The 18,977-nt window shown below is 35.5% G+C and overlaps 2 protein-coding genes across 3 annotated transcripts; both read left to right on the forward strand.

Annotated features, from left to right (window-relative positions):
• The first annotated feature begins 164 nt into the window (after positions 1–164).
• On the forward strand, positions 165–6,943 carry LOC131523760 (synaptosomal-associated protein 23-like). Of its 2 annotated transcripts, XM_058750404.1 has the most exons (9): positions 165–364; positions 753–799; positions 2,284–2,373; positions 3,044–3,085; positions 3,226–3,274; positions 3,681–3,798; positions 4,695–4,847; positions 5,590–5,734; positions 5,905–6,943. In XM_058750404.1, the coding sequence occupies exons 3-9, from the start codon at positions 2,317–2,319 to the stop codon at positions 5,962–5,964; spliced, it is 624 nt and encodes a 207-aa protein (XP_058606387.1). In that variant the 5' UTR covers positions 165–364; positions 753–799; positions 2,284–2,316; the 3' UTR covers positions 5,965–6,943. The 2 variants fall into 2 exon arrangements, with proteins under 2 accessions (XP_058606387.1, XP_058606386.1); XM_058750403.1 differs by lacking the exon at positions 753–799 and having other exon boundaries at positions 166–364.
• Positions 6,944–8,285: 1,342 nt separating this feature from the next.
• On the forward strand, positions 8,286–18,038 carry LOC131523762 (synaptosomal-associated protein 23-like). Its single transcript, XM_058750405.1, has 9 exons — positions 8,286–8,366; positions 8,834–8,929; positions 9,434–9,475; positions 10,797–10,845; positions 11,663–11,780; positions 12,006–12,148; positions 15,718–15,854; positions 15,997–16,088; positions 16,216–18,038. The coding sequence occupies exons 2-8, from the start codon at positions 8,873–8,875 to the stop codon at positions 16,054–16,056; spliced, it is 606 nt and encodes a 201-aa protein (XP_058606388.1). The 5' UTR covers positions 8,286–8,366; positions 8,834–8,872; the 3' UTR covers positions 16,057–16,088; positions 16,216–18,038.
• The last annotated feature ends 939 nt before the right edge of the window (positions 18,039–18,977 follow it).

The following is an 18,977-nucleotide window of genomic DNA, read 5'->3' on the forward strand; positions in this document are numbered from 1 at the left end:
TAGCAAAGGCAGGTGCAATACCTGTCATTATCGAATGATTTTAGATATGTTCCTCTATGGCTACAACCATTGGTTTATCAATATCAACACTGATACACATGATTTTGAAGAAAATACAACTTCAGAATCTGAAAGCTCTGGAGTAAATATCAGAGGTGTATGTTGAGGTGGGATGTGGTTAAGGGGTGGGCAAGTACCTTCAACAGCCCCTTCCTGACTACGTCACTATGAGAAGTTATGTAAATATGCTGTTTCTCCTTTTGTGTACCCACAACTCTCTCTGAGGGATTTTTGTGATGTAAAAATGAAACGTTAACATGTGCAACTGAATGATCACAACACTCAGAACTGGAGCATCTTGAGAGTAAGTTCAAAGATACACATGCACTTATAGGAGCTAAAAGAGTTAAATATTATAAAAGTAGCTAAATATTCTACGTTGTAGACAATCCTCACTTTTTCTTTGCTGAAATTCTGTTGTGCTTAATAGCTTAGTAGTGTGACTTGAATCAAGTTGAACTGGTTGTTACTGAAATAGGAATCACATTTTGATTAAACCACACACCATTATGTGTATTAGTTTGTATAGTTATAATTTTTGATTTAATCTAAGATTAGTGTTTTTTCTCTCTCTCTCTTCATTATAATTGTCATGTATGTTCACATGAAACTTAAGAGTATGGATATTTCCATGGATTTCTGTGGCAATCTTTGTTTATATCCAAATGTATCATATTAAATTTGACTTACAGGTGCATCTCAATAAATTAGAATGACATGAAACAGTTAATTTTTTCTTGTAAGTTATTTCAAAAAGTGAAACTTTCACATATTTTAGATTCATTGCAAGTAAAGTTTTTTGTGTTTTAATTTTGATGATTAGAGCTTACAGCTCATGAAAGTCAAAAATCAGTCTCTCGAAATATTAGAATATTTACATTTGAGTTTCAATTAATGACCATCCCTACAGTATAAATTCCGGGTATCTCTTGTTCTTTGAAACCACAATAATGGAGAAGACTGCTGACTTGGCAATGATCCAGAAGACGAACATTGACACCCTCCACAAAGAGGGTAAGTCACAGAGGGTCATTACTGAAAGGTGTGGCTGTTTACAGAGTGCTGTATCAAAGCATATTAAATGCAAAGTTGACTGGAAGGAAGAATTTGGGTCAGAAAAGGTGCACAAGCAACAGAGATGACTGCAAGCTTGAGAATACTGTCAAGCAAAGCTGATTCAAACACTTGGGAGAGCTTCACAAGGAGTGAACTGAAGCTGGATTCAGTGCATCAAGAGTCACCACGCTCAGACGTCTTCAGGAAAAGGGCTACCAAGCCACTTCTGAAACAGAAACATCGTCAGAAGTGTCTTACGTGGGCTGTGGAGAAAAAGAACTGACTGTTGCTCAGTGGTACAAAGTCCTCTTTTCAGATGAAAGTAAATTTTGCATTTCATTTGGAAATCAAGGCCCCAGAGTCTGGAGGAAGAGTGGAGAGGCACAGAATCCATGTTGCTTGAAGTCCAGTGTGAAGTTTCCACAGTCAGTGATGATTTGGGCTGCCATGTCATCTGCTGGTGTTGGTCCACTGTGTTTTCTGAAGTCCACAGTCAACGCAGCCATCTACCAGGAAATTTTAGAGCACTTCATGCTTCCTTCTGTTGACAAGCTTTATGGAGATGCTGATTTCATTTTCCAGCAGGACTTGGCGCCTGCCCACACTGCCAAAGGTACCAAAAGCTGGTTCAATGACCATACTGTTACTGTGCTTGATTGGCCAGCAAACTCGCCTGACCTGATCCACATAGAGAATCTATGGGGTATTGTCAAGAGGAAGATGAGAGACACCAGACCCAACAATGCAGATGAGCTGAAGGCCACTATCAGAGCAAACTGGGCTCTCATAACACCTGAGCAGTGCCACAAACTGATCACCTCCATGCCACACCGAATTGAGGCCGTAATTAAAGCAAAAGGAGCCCCTACCAAGTATTAAGCACATATACAGTAAATTAACATACTTTCCAGAAGGCCAACAATTCACTAATTTTTTTTTTTTTTTAATTGGTCTTATGAAGTATTCTAAATTGTTGAGATAGTGAATTGGGTAAATGAATGTGAGCAAAAATCATCACAATTAAAAGAACCAAAGACTTAAACTACAGTCTGTGTGCACTGAATTTATTTAATACACGAGTTTCACAATTTGAGTTGAATTACTGAAATAAATGAACTTTTCCACGACATTCTAATTTATTGAGATGCACCTGTACACTTTTTCCAGAGTAAAATCCGAGCAGAATCTCAGTTCAGCAAAATGGCAGACATGTCAGTGGAGGAGATGACAACTAAAGCCAACAATGTAACAAATGAGGTAAATTTGTTATTTGATTCCACAAGGATGTATAAGAAGATGAGATAAATCTTTGTTCTTTTATTAGTTGCTGTTTTCAAGTTCCTGTAAAATTCCCAGCTCATATGAAAGCAACATTCTTTCATTTTTGAAAATAAAAATACTTCTTTTGCCCCATCTAGTTATTTTCCAGGTCAAATATGGTTTAGTGAGAAGTGTGGAAATAGTTTTGTTCAACCGTAGTTTATCAGAAGTATCAGTGTGCATTCACTCTTCATTCATCTGAAATATTTAATACATACTTTTGTCCTATGTGTGTGCAAGCAGAACTTATAATATAATTCTCATTATATTACAGTAATATGGAAGCTTATTTTCGTCATGAAAAACAAACAAAAAAAAAACTATTCTGTCACAGAATAAAAAAAAAGTAAATGCGACTTTTATTTTACAATAATTTTTTTCTCAGCAATTGCTACCTAACATCTAGCAATTCACTTTTTTTTTTTTTTTTTTATAACTTCTTTTTTTTATTTGTGACAATTCTAATAACAGAATTGTGAGGAAAATCAGCAATGTGAAAATTTTATTTTCACAAATCAGCATTTTTTTTAATCCCATGGCAAAAGCAAGCTTCCATAAATATTTGATGTTTAACATTTGACTTACTTTCTTTGTATTTGTTTGTCAGTCACTTGAAAGCACTAGGCGAATGTTACAAATGACAGAAGAGGTAAGAGGTCTTATTTTAACCAGTTTAACCAATGACACATGAGTGCTCCTTAAAAACTTTGTTTTCATTTATCATACAAAAACACTGCTGTCATTTGCTCATTGCTTTGAGTTGAACTTGAAGCATGTGTATTTTTGCAGAGTTATAAAGTTGGGGTGAAAACAATGACCATGCTAGATGAGCAAGGAGGTGAGTACTTCATCTCAATACTCCTGATTTCTGATGTCTACCTCAATATCCCACAATTTGGAGGCCTGTTCACACACTATGGATGTTGTTTAGGGTTCAAAGGAGAGAAACTATGAAATCTCTCTTAAGCTGCAGTCACATTTGCCATTGCTTGACAAAATTTCATGTTTGAAATAAAGTCATTTCTACATGATTGGGAGTTTCATGTGAAGAAGTAAAATTAAGCAACATAGATTTCACTCTGGGTTCAGGTTGGTCATGCAAATTTGCTGCGTCGACCAACAGAAAGCTGCTTGGTTGGCATCTCTGTGTGAGAGAGAGATATACTAATTTTGTCTGAGAAATTTAGCAGAAATTTTGCTAATGTGACTGCCACACCTCTATTCTCTTTTTTTCCCCGTATTAGAAACACTAAAGAATGTGGAACAGGAAATGGACCAGATCAGTCAGGACATGAAACAAGCTCGAAAAAACCTGAATGAATTGTCCAAATGCTGCGGCCTGTGTTTGTGCCCATGTAACAGGTTGGCTAGAGCGTATATCTTCTGTATGACAATGAGTTATATATCTGAAGTAGTTACACTATTTCCTGTGGGATTACAAGACAATTAAGAAGTAAGTCAATGTGGTACAATACTGGAATATAGGCTACATCAGAAGTTTTCAACCAGAGGGCCGGGGCTTCTTGGGGACCTCAGTAAAGTTTTAAGTGGGCCTCAAGATGACAAATTATTTAAATAAGACAAAACAGGCATTAAATTCAAGCTAAAACATCTAAAAATCAAGATATTTTTATTTTAATTCTTCCCCAAGGTTCACACTGGCTTGAAAAGCCTGGTTATATAAAGAAGCCTAATTTTGAAAGTGTGGTTTTATAGAGCTGGAAAAGTAAATTAATAAATTATACTTTATGAATAAATGAATATACTTTTTTCTAGTTATGTAAAGCTGTATAATATTTTATAGGGTAGAAACTGTGAAGTCAAAAAAGGCTGAGAACCATTGGCTACATCTTTCGTCAGGCTTATTATTCAAAATTAGAGGACTTGCTGTAAAAAAGTACTGAAAAGAACAGCAAATGTTGTGTTTTGCGTACTAGTTCCCAATGTGAAATTCTACTGATATCCTCACTAGATCCTTAGCTAGCTTAACCATCAAGAATTCCTTGGTCTATACCAGCTTCACTACTATGCAATAGCTTCATTAGATATATTTTGTTGGTGAATAGACTAGCTGTGCTGCACCATTAGATCAGCCTTGAACCAACACTAACCAGCATAAACCAGTTTAGCCATTCTGGTCTAATCTGAACTTTTCAGCAAGGAAAATGAACTAAATTAGCACATTTAGCTGAAGGTTTTTACCTCAGTGATTGTATTTTATGTCAAATGTCTTTGGATTTGAATGGATTCTCTTTCAGACTGAAGTCCAACAAGAGTGACTGGAGAAAAAAGCAAAGGAAAAAAGCAAAGGAAAACAAGCAGAATGTGGTATCCAGCCAACCGACTGCCGTTCGCAATGGGCAGGCTGTTTCTGCTGGGTCAGCGGCCCCCACTGGCCCCTACATCAAGAGGTGAAAGAAAAATAGCACTGAGAGTAACAGAATGCAGCTCTCATAGATGATGAAGTTAGCTGGAGATTTGTGTTATGCATTGCCATATGGCATAAGCTGTGATATTTCAGTTTTTCTTTTTTAATAAATCTGCAGAAATGTCAACAATTCTGTGTTTTTCTGTCAATATGGGGTGCTGTGTGTACATTAATGAGGAAAATAAATGAACTTAAATGATTTTAGCAAATGGTTGCAATATAACAAAGAATGAAAAATTTAAGGGGGTCTGAATACTTTCCGTACCCACTGTATATACCCATATGCTTACCTAACAGATGTGGCCTTAATGGTCTTAGCTGGAAATTCAAGTGATGTATCACTATCAGATGCCAAAACATGAACATTGGTCATTTTGCTTAATCAGATAGTGTCTTCCTGTCTATGCAGGCAGTTCTTGACCTAGAATAAGCTACAGTCTTGTTCTCTGTTTGATAGTATTTAGCTGTTAGTGTTATTAGGATACGTTGTCTTTGCCCTGCCACATTAAATATTTTTGGTGCCTGAAGTATCTGCAATTTGACTCCACATGTATGTGGTAATTGTTTTTAAAGATCTTTACAGCTGATTCATACTTCTGAATATTAATATTTAGTTGAGTCACCTTAAGCAAAAAGTGCTTGTTACAATAATTTGTTCTCAAGTGTATTCTGTTTATAATAAAGATCTACTCTATGCTTTATTGATATTTCTGCTTTCCCGAAAGAGTAACAAATGATGCACGAGAAGATGAGATGGAGGAGAATCTGGAGCAGGTGGGGGGCATCATCGGGGATCTCAAGAATTTGGCCTTGGATATGGGCAATGAGATTGATAAACAGAACAAAACCATTGACCGCATCACTGATAAGGTAAATCTACTCCATCAAACAGCTAGGCATCTAATGAAGTAGACCTGTAAAAAAAATATTGATTTAAATTAACATTACATTATTGTTTTTAAACAATTAAATTATGAGAATGTAATTCTTTTATATAAAAATCATTCTTTTTTATATAAAAATTATGATTCCCCCCCCAGGCTGAAGAGAATATAGCTTGCGCTGATAAAGCCAACCAGCAAGTCAACAAACTTCTGTAGAGAATGGACACTGCCAGCATCACTCAAGAGCCTGATTGTTTGATCACTCACACACACACACACACACACACACACACACACACACACACATGTTGGTTTATGTGGTTTACGGGGACTCTCCATAGGCATAATGGTTTTTATACTGTACAAACTGTATGTGCTATTGCCCTACACCAACCCTACACCTAACCCTACCCCTTACAGGAAACTGACTGCATTTTTAGATTAAAAAAAAAAAACACCATTTAGTATGTTTTTTAAGCCTTTTGATTTACGGGGACATAGGCAGTGTCCTCATAAACCACCTTCAAATTGTAATACCTCTGTCATACCCATGTGATTATACAAATTTGTGTCCCCGTAAACCACATAAACATGCACACACACACACACACACACACTTTCTGCCTCACAGCAATGAATAGCAGCTAGTGAGTTAAGTATTGTAAATAGTTGGACACATGCACACACAGATCTAATCCAGAGCCTCCTGTACAATCAAGTCTTCACATGTGAGACAAATCTGCTGGACGCTGGAGTGCAGTTGTTTTTGCGGCTTTGCTCACTGCTGTCCTCTCAGTCTGTAATGGAAGGAGTCTAATCTCTCGAGACGGTGATGGGTTTTGTCCGTCCCTCTCCCTGCACTTCAGTCAACATGGCTAAATGTTTCACTAATCTGAATGAGGGGCCAAAGACTTACGACAGAACTTTTAATGTTGTGGTTTGCTGCCCTTATAGCCTTTGATGCATGTTTGAGCTAATGATGTAATGTTTGGTTTTTATGTCATTTTATCTGCTTAGCTGTATCTATGACTGATTATGTTAAGACATGAATGGGCCTTGTGAATACAGTTAGTCCTGTTCAGTGTTTGGGGGGAATGTATGGTAGTGTCCTTTTTAATGGCATAATTTACCATGCGATATAGGAATAGGACATTTCAATGTATCTATTTTACTGCTAATAAAGCCAGTATAATCATTCCTTGGCTTTTTCCCTTTTTTGTGTAGAAGCGATTTTACCAGTAGAGGGCGCTGTCACATTACTTTGTTATTTTATGGTAAAACGTTGAAGATGGGAATTTTCTGAGGATTACATAGTAGCCTAGTTATTTGAAACATTTGAGGTCTGGAGAACTAGGACAATGCCTTTGTTTCAACTCCCTTTGAGACGGTTCTGTGTCTGCTGTTTAGGAGACTGCTGAGAGGGTCCACATATGCTGTGGAGCCTGGAGGAACTGTCCTCAAGTTATCAGCCAGCCTTGTTCCCTGAGAGTCTGATAAATGTAATACCACATTGGATGATAAAATTTTATTAGAAAGAAGACAGTTAAAAAGATAGCTCAGTGTAGGTCAAAAACTGTCTCTCTTCCCAGACCCATTTGTGCCACCTCGCTTCCTGTTAAGAATGGTTGCCCACAAGAAGCAAAGGCAGGTGCAATACAGTACCTGTCATTATCTAATAATTTTAGATGTGTAACTCGATGGCTTCAACCATTGGTTCATCGACATACAAGTGACTTAAAAAAAACATACAACTTCAGAATCTGAAAGCTCTGGTCTGGAGTAAATATTAAGAGGTGTGTGTTCGGTTCGGTTCGATATATATAATAAAAAACCTAACTACATAATACTATTATTGTTAGAAACTGCAATAGAAATATAATACATTTATTCATTTAAAATAAAAATAAAATAAAAACAATAATTTACAAATATGAAAAAATAATAAATACATTATTTTTATTTTTTTTTTTTTTAAATAACAAACTATTAAGCCCTTTACACAATCTGACATGGCTGCGGTTGGAATTGAACTGCAGGTTTCATCTGGTCAGAGGAGAACTGGCCCCCCGACTGAGCCTGGTTTCTCCCAAGGTTTTTTTTTTTTTCTCCATTCTGTCACAGAGGGAGTTTTGGTTCCTTGCCGCTGTCGCCTCTGGCTTGCTCAGTTGGGGACACTAAATTCATTTCTAGCGATTATTGTCGATTTGATTGCACAGATACTATTTAAACTAAACTGAGCTAGACAACGACATCTCTGAAATAAATAATGAAATGCCTTTAACTGAAAATTGAGTGTTTAATCTTATCATTATACATTACTGACACTCTATCCTCCAATTTGATACTGTTAAGTGCTTTGACACAATCTGTATTGTTAAAAGCGCTATATAAATAAAAGTGACTTGACTTGACTATGTTGAGGTGGGATATGGTTAAGGGGTGGGCAAGTACCTTCAACAGCCCCTTCCTGACTACGTCACTATGAGAAGTTATGTAAATATGCTGTTTCTCCTTTTGTGTACCCACAACTCTCTCTGAGGGATTTTTGTGATGCAAAGAGTAAACGTTAACATGTGCAACTGAATGATCACAACACTCAGAACTGGAGCATCTTGAGAGTAAGTTCAAAGATACACATGAACTTATAGGAGCTAAAAGAGTTATAAAAGTATTATAAAAGTAGCTAAATATTCTACTTTGTAGACAATCCTCACTTTTATGCTTTTTCTGAAATTCTGCTGTGCATAATAGCTTAGTAGTGTGACTTGAGTCAAGTTGAACTGGTTGTTTGTTACTGAGCTAGGAACCATTAAGTTAAGAGAAAAAGTTTGTTTTGAATAAACCATACCATGATATGCATTACATTCTATTATTATAATTTCTGATTGGTACAATACAATACAATACAATATTTATTTGTAATGCACATTTAAAAACAACCAAGGTTGACCAAAGTGCTGTACAGAATAGAATAAAAAAAAAAAGAAAAAAAAAAAGATTGGTAGGCAACTAAGAATAGTTTTTTTTCAATCTTTGTTTATGTGCAAATGTATCATCTTACATTTGACTTACATTTTTTTTCCAGAGTGTATTTAAAATCCGAGCAGAATCCCAGTTCAGCAGAATGGCAGACATGTCAGTGGAGGAGATGACAACTAAAGCCAACCATGTAACAAATGAGGTAAATTTGTTATTTGATTCCACAAGGATGTATAAGATGAGATGAGATGAGATTAATCTTTCTTGTTCTTTTATTAGTTGCTGTTTTCAAGTTCCTGTAAAATTCCCAGCTCATATGAAAGCAACGTTCTTTCATTTCTGTAAACTGAAAATAAAAATACTTCTTTTGCCCAATCTAGTTATTTTCCAGGTCAAATATGGTTTAGTAAGAAGTGTGGAAATAGTTTTGTACAACCACAGTTTATCAGAAGTATCAGTGTGCATTCACTCTTCATTCATCTGAAATATTTAACATACTTTTTCTCAGCAAGTACTAGTTAACATCTAGCAAAGACTTTTTTCTTTTAGAATTGCAAGAATTCTGATGGCAGAATTGGGATAGATAAGCTCAGAATTGCAAGAAAAAAAATTCACAATTTTATTTTCTTTATCACATGGTGTAAACAAGCTTCCATGAATATTTGACGTTAACGTTTGACTAACTGTCTTTGTATTTGTTTTTCAGTCACTTGAAAGCACTAGACGAATGGTGCAAATGACAAATGACGTAAGAGGTCTTATTTCAACCAGTTTAACCAATGACACATGAGTGCTCCTTAAAAACACGATGAAGAAAACCTATGCCATAATTTATTTAAAATAGTTATTTCATTCTATGTATAGACGGTTTCATCAGGCGCACGCGCCTGGACCTAAGTTAACTTCCGGTCTGTGTTTGTTTATCGGTCTTGTTAGTGGCGCCGGCTACAAACACAGTTACAGTTAAAGTCAGGTTGTTGTGCTGTGGGATGTGTTTCACATACATTTATTTATTTGTGGCCGATTTTCCAAATGGCTTCGTTGAATAAACATGAGCATGTAATGCACGTTTAAAAATCAAAACGAGGCGCAGGTGTTTTTATATCTCTGTATTTCTGAAGGAACACTGTCTTTAGAAAATGTTCGATGTCATTTTCATTTCATCTGGCATGTTATATGCCTGATAAAGCAGCGTTTGTAAGCTCAGCGCTGCTTTGTGTAATTACAGCCCAACAGCCGTTTGCGGGGAAACCTCTAGTTCTCTGCTTTAAAGCGCCTCCTGCTGGCAGAGGATGAGTTTGCATTTTTAAAAAGTCCGTCCAAGTAGTTATCGCTGCATCTCAGTCCTTCTGATTTACGCAGCAAGCATATTTTGCTTGTTATCAAAACACATCTACTCTAGAGGGACTTAGCTGTTGTTACTGATTGTATTTGGATGTCTACCGGAAGTTAAGTTAGGGCCACAAAAGCGCGCATGCGCAGTAACGTTTGTTTATGTTGTTGCCGTTGAAACCGTCTATACTTCAAAGCCATTAACATATTTTTTGACATATCGCTTAAGAATTACTTATATAAAATTATAATTAAACTTGTTTGGAGCATTTTTTTTTACTACACTTTACTACACATTTCTTAATATTATGCCTAAAAGGTGTTTTAATATCACTATTAATAAGGACTGTATCATCTCTGTATAATATCAGTCTTTAAATGCAAGATATTTAAAGTTTACCTGAAGTATACTAACAGTAGTTATTTAGCACAATCAAATATACTTGAGTATATTTTTAGTTGGACTTCAACTTCCACACAATTAAAGTGCATCAAGTACAAAATTACTTGTTCCAATTGTAGCAGACGTTAAGTATACCAGTTTAATATATACTAAAGTACAATTGCAGGTTATTTTTATGAAGCACATACATGTAAATGTACTTGTATACAAAATAAATGTATTTCAAATATATGTATGTATCTATATATGTATATGTATATATGTGTGTGTGTGTGTGTGTGTGTGTGTGTGCTTTTATATGCTTTGAGTTGAACTTGAAGCATGTGTTTTGCAGACTTTGAAGGTTGGGGTTAAAACAATGACCATGCTAGATGAGCAGGGAGGTGAGTACTTCATCTCAATACTCCTGATTTCTGATGTCTACCTCAATATTCCACAATTTGGAGGCCTGTTCACACACTATAGATCTATATGGATGTTGTTTAGGGTTCAAAGGAGAGAAACTAGTCATGAAATCTCTCTTAAGCTGCAGTCACAATTGCCATTGCTTGACAAAATTTCATGTTTGAAACAGTCATTTCTGCACAATTGGTAGTTTCACGTGAAGGCGAAAAATTTAGCAACATAGATTTCATGCGAATTTGCTGTGTTGACCAACAGAAAGCTGCTGGATCTCTGTGTGAGAGATATATAATGTACATTGTTGGGAAGGTTACTTCGGAAATGTAATAGGTTACAGATTACAAGTTACCCTATTTAAAATGTAATAAGTAGTGCAACTATTTCAATTACTTTATTAATGCAACTAATTACATTTGATTACTTTTTGATTACTTTTCTAAATTTCCAATGTTTTCAACTGTTAATCATTTTCAAACATGTAAACCAGGCAGGGTTAAGCTTTTTTTTTTTTTTTTTTTTCGTATTCTTCATCCTTTCCAATCAAAATACTTGCTACGGATGCAAAAACGCAGAAGATCGAACCTGATTCGAATTTTTTATGATGGAGGAAATTTTTCTCAGTAACTGATTACAATTACATTTATTTTGTAGAGCTAATTAAATTATGTAATTACTCCCCAACACTCATAAAACACTATACTATACACTTTTTTGCCTGTGAAATTTAGCAGAAATTTTGCTAATGTGACTGCCACACACTTTTTCTTCTTCTTCTTCTTCTCTTTTTCTTTATATTAGAAACACTAAAGAATGTGGAACGGGAAATGGACCAGATCAAGCAGGACATGAATCAAGCTCGAAAAAACCTGAATGAATTGTCCAAATGCTGCGGCCTGTGTTTGTGCCCATGTAACAGGTTGGCTAGAGCATATATCTTCTGTATGACAATGAGTTATGTATCTGAAGTAGTTCGCCTAAGCCTTAAAACAACATTAACCAGCATAAACCAACTTTGCCATGCTGGTCTAATATGACCTTTTCAGTAGGGAAAATAAACTAAATTGGCATGTTTAGTTTAAGGTTTTCACCTCAGTGCTTATATTTGATGTATTTCTTTGGATTTGAATGGATTGTTTTATAGACTGAAGTCCACCAAGAGTGACTGGAGAAAAAAGCAGGTCAGGGAACCAAAGGAAAACAAGCAGAAGGTGGTATCCAGCCAACCGACTGCCGTTTGCAATGGGCAGGCTGTTTCTGCTGGGTCAGCGGCCCCTACATCAAGAGGTGAAGGAAAAACAGCACTGAGAGTGACAGAATCTAGCTAGGGCTGGGCGGTATATCGAGTTTGTATGATATATCGATATATTCTTTATAAGCGATACGATATAAGGCAATACCGTTTATATCGATATACTTGAAACGAGTGCATCTGAAAAATATAACGGAGGACACAGACTGAGCTGCTGCGGAGAAAGTGCATAATACAATTTGTTCTAAACATGTGACAAACTTTATATGAAGAGCTTTAAAAAAACTCGTAAGATATAGAAGTCTATAGTTTAGTTTCAGTTTAAAACGGCTCTGACAGAACTGCTGCGTGTGCCGCTGACAGAGACTTGCGCTGTTTAATGTTTGAGATGTGCTGTTTTCCTAAATGCACAGCTTACATTTCACCGGTATATTCTCCATCTGTAAATGTTAGAAAGCCATGGAAATATTTCCATTTTGCAGTCAGAAGTGCATGAGCCTTCTCAGGGGCGTAGCCATCATTTCAGAAGTGAGGGGGACAGAAATGTTTTATATATATATATATATACAGTGAGGAAAATAAGTATTTGAACACCCTGCTATTTTGCAAGTTCTCCCACTTAGAAATCATGGAGGGGTCTGAAATTGTCATCGTAGGTGCATGTCCACTGTGAGAGACATAATCTAAAAAAAAAAAATCCAGAAATCACAATGTATGATTTTTTAACTATTTATTTGTATGATACAGCTGCAAATAAGTATTTGAACACCTGAGAAAATCAATGTTAATATTTGGTACAGTAGCCTTTGTTTGCAATTACAGAGGTCAAACGTTTCCTGTAGTTTTTCACCAGGTTTGCACACACTGCAGGAGGGATTTTGGCCCACTCCTCCACACAGATCTTCTCTAGATCAGTCAGGTTTCTGGCCTGTCGCTGAGAAACACGGAGTTTGAGCTCCTCCAAAGATTCTCTATTGGGTTTAGGTCTGGAGACTGGCTAGGCCACGCCAGAACCTTGATATGCTTCTTACAGAGCCACTCCTTGGTTATCCTGGCTGTGTGCTTGGTCATTGTCATGTTGGAAGACCCAGCCTCGACCCATCTTCAATGCTCTAACTGAGGGAAGGAGGTTGTTCCCCAAAATCTCGCAATACATGGCCCCGGTCATCCTCTCCTTAATACAGTGCAGTCGCCCTGTCCCATGTGCAGAAAAACACCCCAAAGCATGATGCTACCACCCCATGCTTCACAGTAGGGATGGTGTTCTTGGATGGTACTCATCATTCTTCTTCCTCCAAACACGTTTAGTGGAATTATGACCAAAAGTTCTATTTTGGTCTCATCTGACCACATGACTTTCTCCCATGACTCCTCTGGATCATCCAAATGGTCATTGGCAAACTTAAGTCAGGCCTGGTTTAAGCAGGGGAACCTTCCGTGCCATGCATGATTTCAAACCATGACGTCTTAGTGTATTACCAACAGTAACCTTGGAAACGGTGGTCCCAGCTCTTTTCAGGTCATTGACCAGCTCCTCCCGTGTAGTTCTGGGCTGATTTCTCACCTTTCTTAGGATCATTGAGACCCCACGAGGTGAGATCTTGCATGGAGCCCCAGTCCGAGGGAGATTGACAGTCATGTTTAGCTTCTTCCATTTTCTAATGATTGCTCCAACAGTGGACCTTTTTTCACCAAGCTGCTTGGCAATTTCCCCGTAGCCCTTTCCAGCCTTGTGGAGGTGTACAATTTTGTCTCTAGTGTCTTTGGACAGCTCTTTGGTCTTGGCCATGTTAGTAGTTGGATTCTTACTGATTGTATGGGGTGGACAGGTGTCTTTATGCAGCTAACGACCTCAAACAGGTGCATCTAATTTAGGATAATAAATGGAGTGGAGGTGGACATTTTAAAGGCAGACTAACAGGTCTTTGAGGGTCAGAATTCTAGCTGATAGACAGGTGTTCAAATACTTATTTGCAGCTGTATCATACAAATAAATAGTTAAAAAATCATACATTGTGATTTCTGGATTTTTTTTTTTTTGATTATGTCTCTCACAGTGGACATGCACCTACGATGACAATTTCAGACCCCTCCATGATTTCTAAGTGGGAGAACTTGCAAAATAGCAGGGTGTTCAAATACTTATTTTCCTCACTGTATATATATATATAACGTTACAATATACCATTTCTGTAATATATATAACCCACCTTTTCTGTTCTGTGGACCGAGCCTGCATGATCCAAAATACAGCAAATGCAGTAATATTGTAAAAAGCTGTTTACTAAAAACAACTGCTTTCTATCTGTACACATTTTAAAATGTAATTCAGCATCATTACTTAAGTCTTCAGTGTCACATGATCCTTCAGAAATAATTCTGATTTGCTGCTCAAGAAACTTTTTTTATTGTCAATATTTAAAGCAGTTGAGTACATTTTTTTCAGGATTCTTTGATGAATAGAAGGATCCAAAGATCAGCATTTATCTGAAATAAAAAGTTTTTGTAACATTATACACTACACCATTCAAAAGCTTAAGAGTCAGTATTATTTATTTATTTATTTTTTTGGAAAAGAAATTATAGAAATTAATACTTTTATTTAGCAAGGATGGTTTAAATTGATCAGAAGTGATGATAAAGACATTTATAATGTTACAAAAGATTTATATTTCAGATAAATGCTGTTCTTCTGACCTTTCTATTTATCAAAGAAAGATGAAAAAAATACTGCTCAGCATAATAATAATAAATATTTTTTTAAGCAGCAAATCAGAATATTAGAATAATTTCTGAAGGATTGTGTGACTGGAGTAATGATGCTAAAAATGTAGCTTTGAAATCACAATAAATTACAGTTTAAAATATATTCAAATAGAAAACAGTTATTTTAAATATTAAAAATATTTAAAAATTGTACTGTTTTACTGTACTTTGGATCAAATAAATGCAGGCTTGGTGAGCAGAAGAGAATTCTTTAAATTCTTTACTTACTTTTCAAAAACGTTTGACTGGTAGTGTATAGGAAAAATTCTCTTATTTCTAGCTTTTAATTGGCTTAGAAATCAGATACACTGCTGGACAATAATAATAATAATAATACTATAAACACTTTTTTATCACATAATAAAGCAGAATAATTTATATACTGTAATAAATGCTATGTCAATTAGCACTACATTGTTCATATACTTTATTTATTACCTGGAGATGACTTGAAACACAAATAAAAATTTAACTTCTGCTTTAAAAGCATTATTTTTGTTTTTAGATTGCAATGTTACAATACTAGAATGTAATGTGATTTTAACCCTATTTTAACATAATATATGCCTATGGTTACATTACGTTACATGGTTACAAAAGCGTAGAAAATACAGAGATATATACCGTATACCGCAAATCAGCCCAAAAATACCGAGACCTGAATTTTTGCTCATATCGCCCAGCCCTAGTGATCCACTGTGACTGTCTGTTCATATGATGAAGTTAGCAGGAGATTTGCAGTTTTGTGGCATAAGCTATTTATACCTAATAGATGTGGCCTTAAAGGTGTTATCTTGAAATTCAAGTGATGCTTGTTTTGTTTTTGTAAGAATAACAGATGATGATCGAGAAGATGAGATGGAAGAGAATCTAAGTCAGGTGGTCAACCACGTTGAGACTTTAAAGAACATGGCACTGGACTTGAGCAACAAGATTGAAGATCAAATCCAAATAATTGATCATGTCAATAATGAGGTACAGTTACAGATTTAGATCTACAGTTGCTAGCAGTACACACCTTAGTGACAACTTCTATTTTTCACACTGACATTTTGTAAGTTTCTGTTTATTAAGTAAACAAATATAAATTTAAATAGTTTTTTTTTTTTTTTGCCAGATTACAACAATTACAAGTGAAGTTGTTGCTGCGGAAAAACAAGCCAGGAAACACAAATAAGAGACATACAGAAAGGACCACCAAAAGATAAAGTAAGCATGAAATGAAAATTTACACTTTGTATTTTCTATAGACGTTATGTGAACAATTCATTTGAGAATGCAGACCCCCATCCGTAGTTCTCATCCTACATTTTTTTTTTTTTCTATATTCACTCAGATGTACATCAGCACATGGGAGAAAAGATCTGCTACTAACATTTCATCGCGACTTTAACACTTTTGGTGCCATAAGTGCCTTTTTATCGTTGTCATTATTATCTTGATGTTTGTAAATTGCAGGGCAGTGCTGTAGCCTTCAGTACTTTGCTTAATGAGGCTTTAGAATGATCGAGCCTTTGGAAAGCTTTTGACTGAAGTGCATGTCTAATATTCTCTGGACAAAATGAGAAGTGTCCATATGACCGGTCAGATCAGCATGTAAACTCTAAATGAGCTAATGCTTCAAAAAAATGTCAGTGAATTAATCACTTTCATTTTAATAAACCAAACTGTCAAAATGATCATGTCAATAAATCATAATTTCCTCACGTTGTACTTTTAATTTTATGGGCCCTGGCCTCTGTGTTCAAATGACCAGCAGAGGTTGCTGTTAGACTGTTCTGAAATCCAACCACAAAAAGTGCTTCCTAAGATGGAGGCCTGAAGAAGAATGCCGCTTATTCTCTGCTTATGTAAGAGAATTTTCTCAAAACTGATCATAAAGTACGAAAGCAGAACAAAACATTTCCGATTAATTATCCTTGTTTCTCTAGCTATCCCTGTCATCATTTGTGTTCTCAAAGGGGACACTTCAGTAAAGGAAAGCCGTTTCTTTGCCACTGCGAGTTGAATTGCTGATACGTTTACTATATGAATATTTATATTTTTACAATCTAGCCAAGGGTTCTGTGTTTAAACTCACATGCCAGCTTTGCTTGCAGGCTTGTTTGTGTACTTTTGATTTAATTTATGTAATTACCACTGTTTAGTATTATATAATAGTATCCCTAAAATTTATCTATGCTATTTTCCCTTAAGTTTATACTTAATATTACATACGGACTCATCCATGAGTTATAACACCTGTTCTCATCGCCTGTGTTTTTCTCATCACACAAGAGATTTTTCTAGTTAGCTATGCTATGTAGCGGTCTTCTTTGGCCTACCACAGTATTTTCTGTGGCTAAGAGCAGCAGAGTTTGCTTCTGTCTTAGTTCTATATCAAGCAGCCCAACATTTTAGACTCCTTTTTTTTTTTCAGAGATACCTATGACAGGTAGACTTTTCGGAAGTAATTCTAAACTGTATAATTACATGTAGTGATATTCAGACCAACATCACAACTGTGATATTTTACACAACAGTCCAATGAACAACGTGTTAATATTGAGGAACTTACATCTTAAACACAACATTGCCATTTACAGACTATTTTTGTTGTCAAAAACTGTTCTAAATAAAGCCAAAACAGGATTGACCAACATGCAGTGTAAAGTAGTGAGTTTCAGAGCTTCTTACAGGGAGAAAAAAAAGAAAAGAGCAAAAAATTTATAGTACTTCATATACCACACACTCATTTTTCTTTTGGCCTCCATAAACAGTGATTGACTGTTCTAAAACTCAGACAGCAACTGAATGAAGTCAGGTCCATAATGAGATCAATTGCCATGTCTAAGTCTCTTTCCTTTTAATAAATGCCTCATTCATTCATTCATTCATTCATTTTAAAGTTCACAACCAGAGGGCCGGGGCCCCTGGCAAACTTAAGGGGGCCTTAAGATGAATAATGATTTAAAATAAAATTCAAAACAAGATTTAAATGAAAAATAAATAAATAAATAAAAATAAGCTCACTCTGTTTTAATTCATGCACTCATCAACTGTCATCTTTAATGAAGAACCAAAACCTATATGTATAAGGGAATTTAAAGTGTAATTTCTAGACCTGGAAATGTCACAAAAATTTTATAATGGATATAAATTGTAACATTGTCTTACATCAGCCACTTAAATAAAAAATAAAAAAATAAAACATTGAAAAGAAATAATTGAAATTATATATATATAATAGAATATATATAGAATTATAATAGAATATATATATATATATATATATATATATATATTCTATAATTATAGAATGTAATTATTTCAATAAATTGTTACTTCTAGTTTAACAAAAAAAAAAAAAAAAGTTGTGAGTTGCTTTGTCATTGCAGCAGAAGTACCAAAAATATCTTGGGAGGCCTTTGAATATCATCTTAAATAATGTAGGTGCCTTGAAGTCAAAAAAGGTTGAGAACATCTGATTTAATATATTGTACATGCTTTTAATTTTTTAAAGCTTGTATTATTTCAACCCCCTTAAATTTTTAAGAATTTAAGCATTTGTATTCAAATTCAAGTTGACAATTACGCTTTCCCAATAGTAGAGCCATTGAGGCCTTTCACCGAGTTCATACTTTCATGACATAATGCCACTTCAATTCAATTCACATTTATTTGTAGAGCGCTTTTCACAATACATATTTCCAAGCAGCTTTACAGGAGATGAAGTTAGCTGTAATTTGTTATAAGATATGTCAAAGTAATTTCCATATGACAAAAATGTACAGTTGTTGGATTTCCTTTACATAGAGGGTTCATAGTGATCTTAAAGACGTTGCTCGTAAGCATCCTTCAGAAACCTAAAATAACAAATAGGACCTCTGGTTTTGTCCACAAGACTGCAAGTTTACCATTTGGGATAGGGCAGATACAAAAATCAACTGAATGAATCCATGTTTTTTGAACAAATCGACTTAATGAATGATTCAATGACTCACTCATCAAAACAGTCACTTCTCGCCATCTATTACCGTAACTTGCAGAAAGAGCCACTAAATAATTCTCCACCACCAATGCACAGACCGACAAGTCTGTCTGAAACCGCACAAACCC

This window comes from Onychostoma macrolepis, chromosome 17 (genome assembly GCF_012432095.1).
Source record: "Onychostoma macrolepis isolate SWU-2019 chromosome 17, ASM1243209v1, whole genome shotgun sequence".
Taxonomy (NCBI): Eukaryota; Metazoa; Chordata; class Actinopteri; order Cypriniformes; family Cyprinidae; genus Onychostoma; species Onychostoma macrolepis.

Coding starts and splice junctions, on each gene's coding strand:
- LOC131523762 (XM_058750405.1), top strand. CDS start 8,873: ATGGCAGACATGTCAGTGGAGGAGATGACAACTAAAGCCAACCATGTA. Junction 11,781..12,005: donor TGTTTGTGCCCATGTAACAG/GTTGGCTAGAGC, acceptor ATTGTTTTATAG/ACTGAAGTCCACCAAGAGTG. Junction 12,149..15,717: donor AGCGGCCCCTACATCAAGAG/GTGAAGGAAAAA, acceptor TAAGAATAACAG/ATGATGATCGAGAAGATGAG.
- LOC131523760 (XM_058750404.1), top strand. CDS start 2,317: ATGGCAGACATGTCAGTGGAGGAGATGACAACTAAAGCCAACAATGTA. Junction 2,374..3,043: donor CCAACAATGTAACAAATGAG/GTAAATTTGTTA, acceptor TTTGTTTGTCAG/TCACTTGAAAGCACTAGGCG. Junction 3,086..3,225: donor TGTTACAAATGACAGAAGAG/GTAAGAGGTCTT, acceptor GTATTTTTGCAG/AGTTATAAAGTTGGGGTGAA.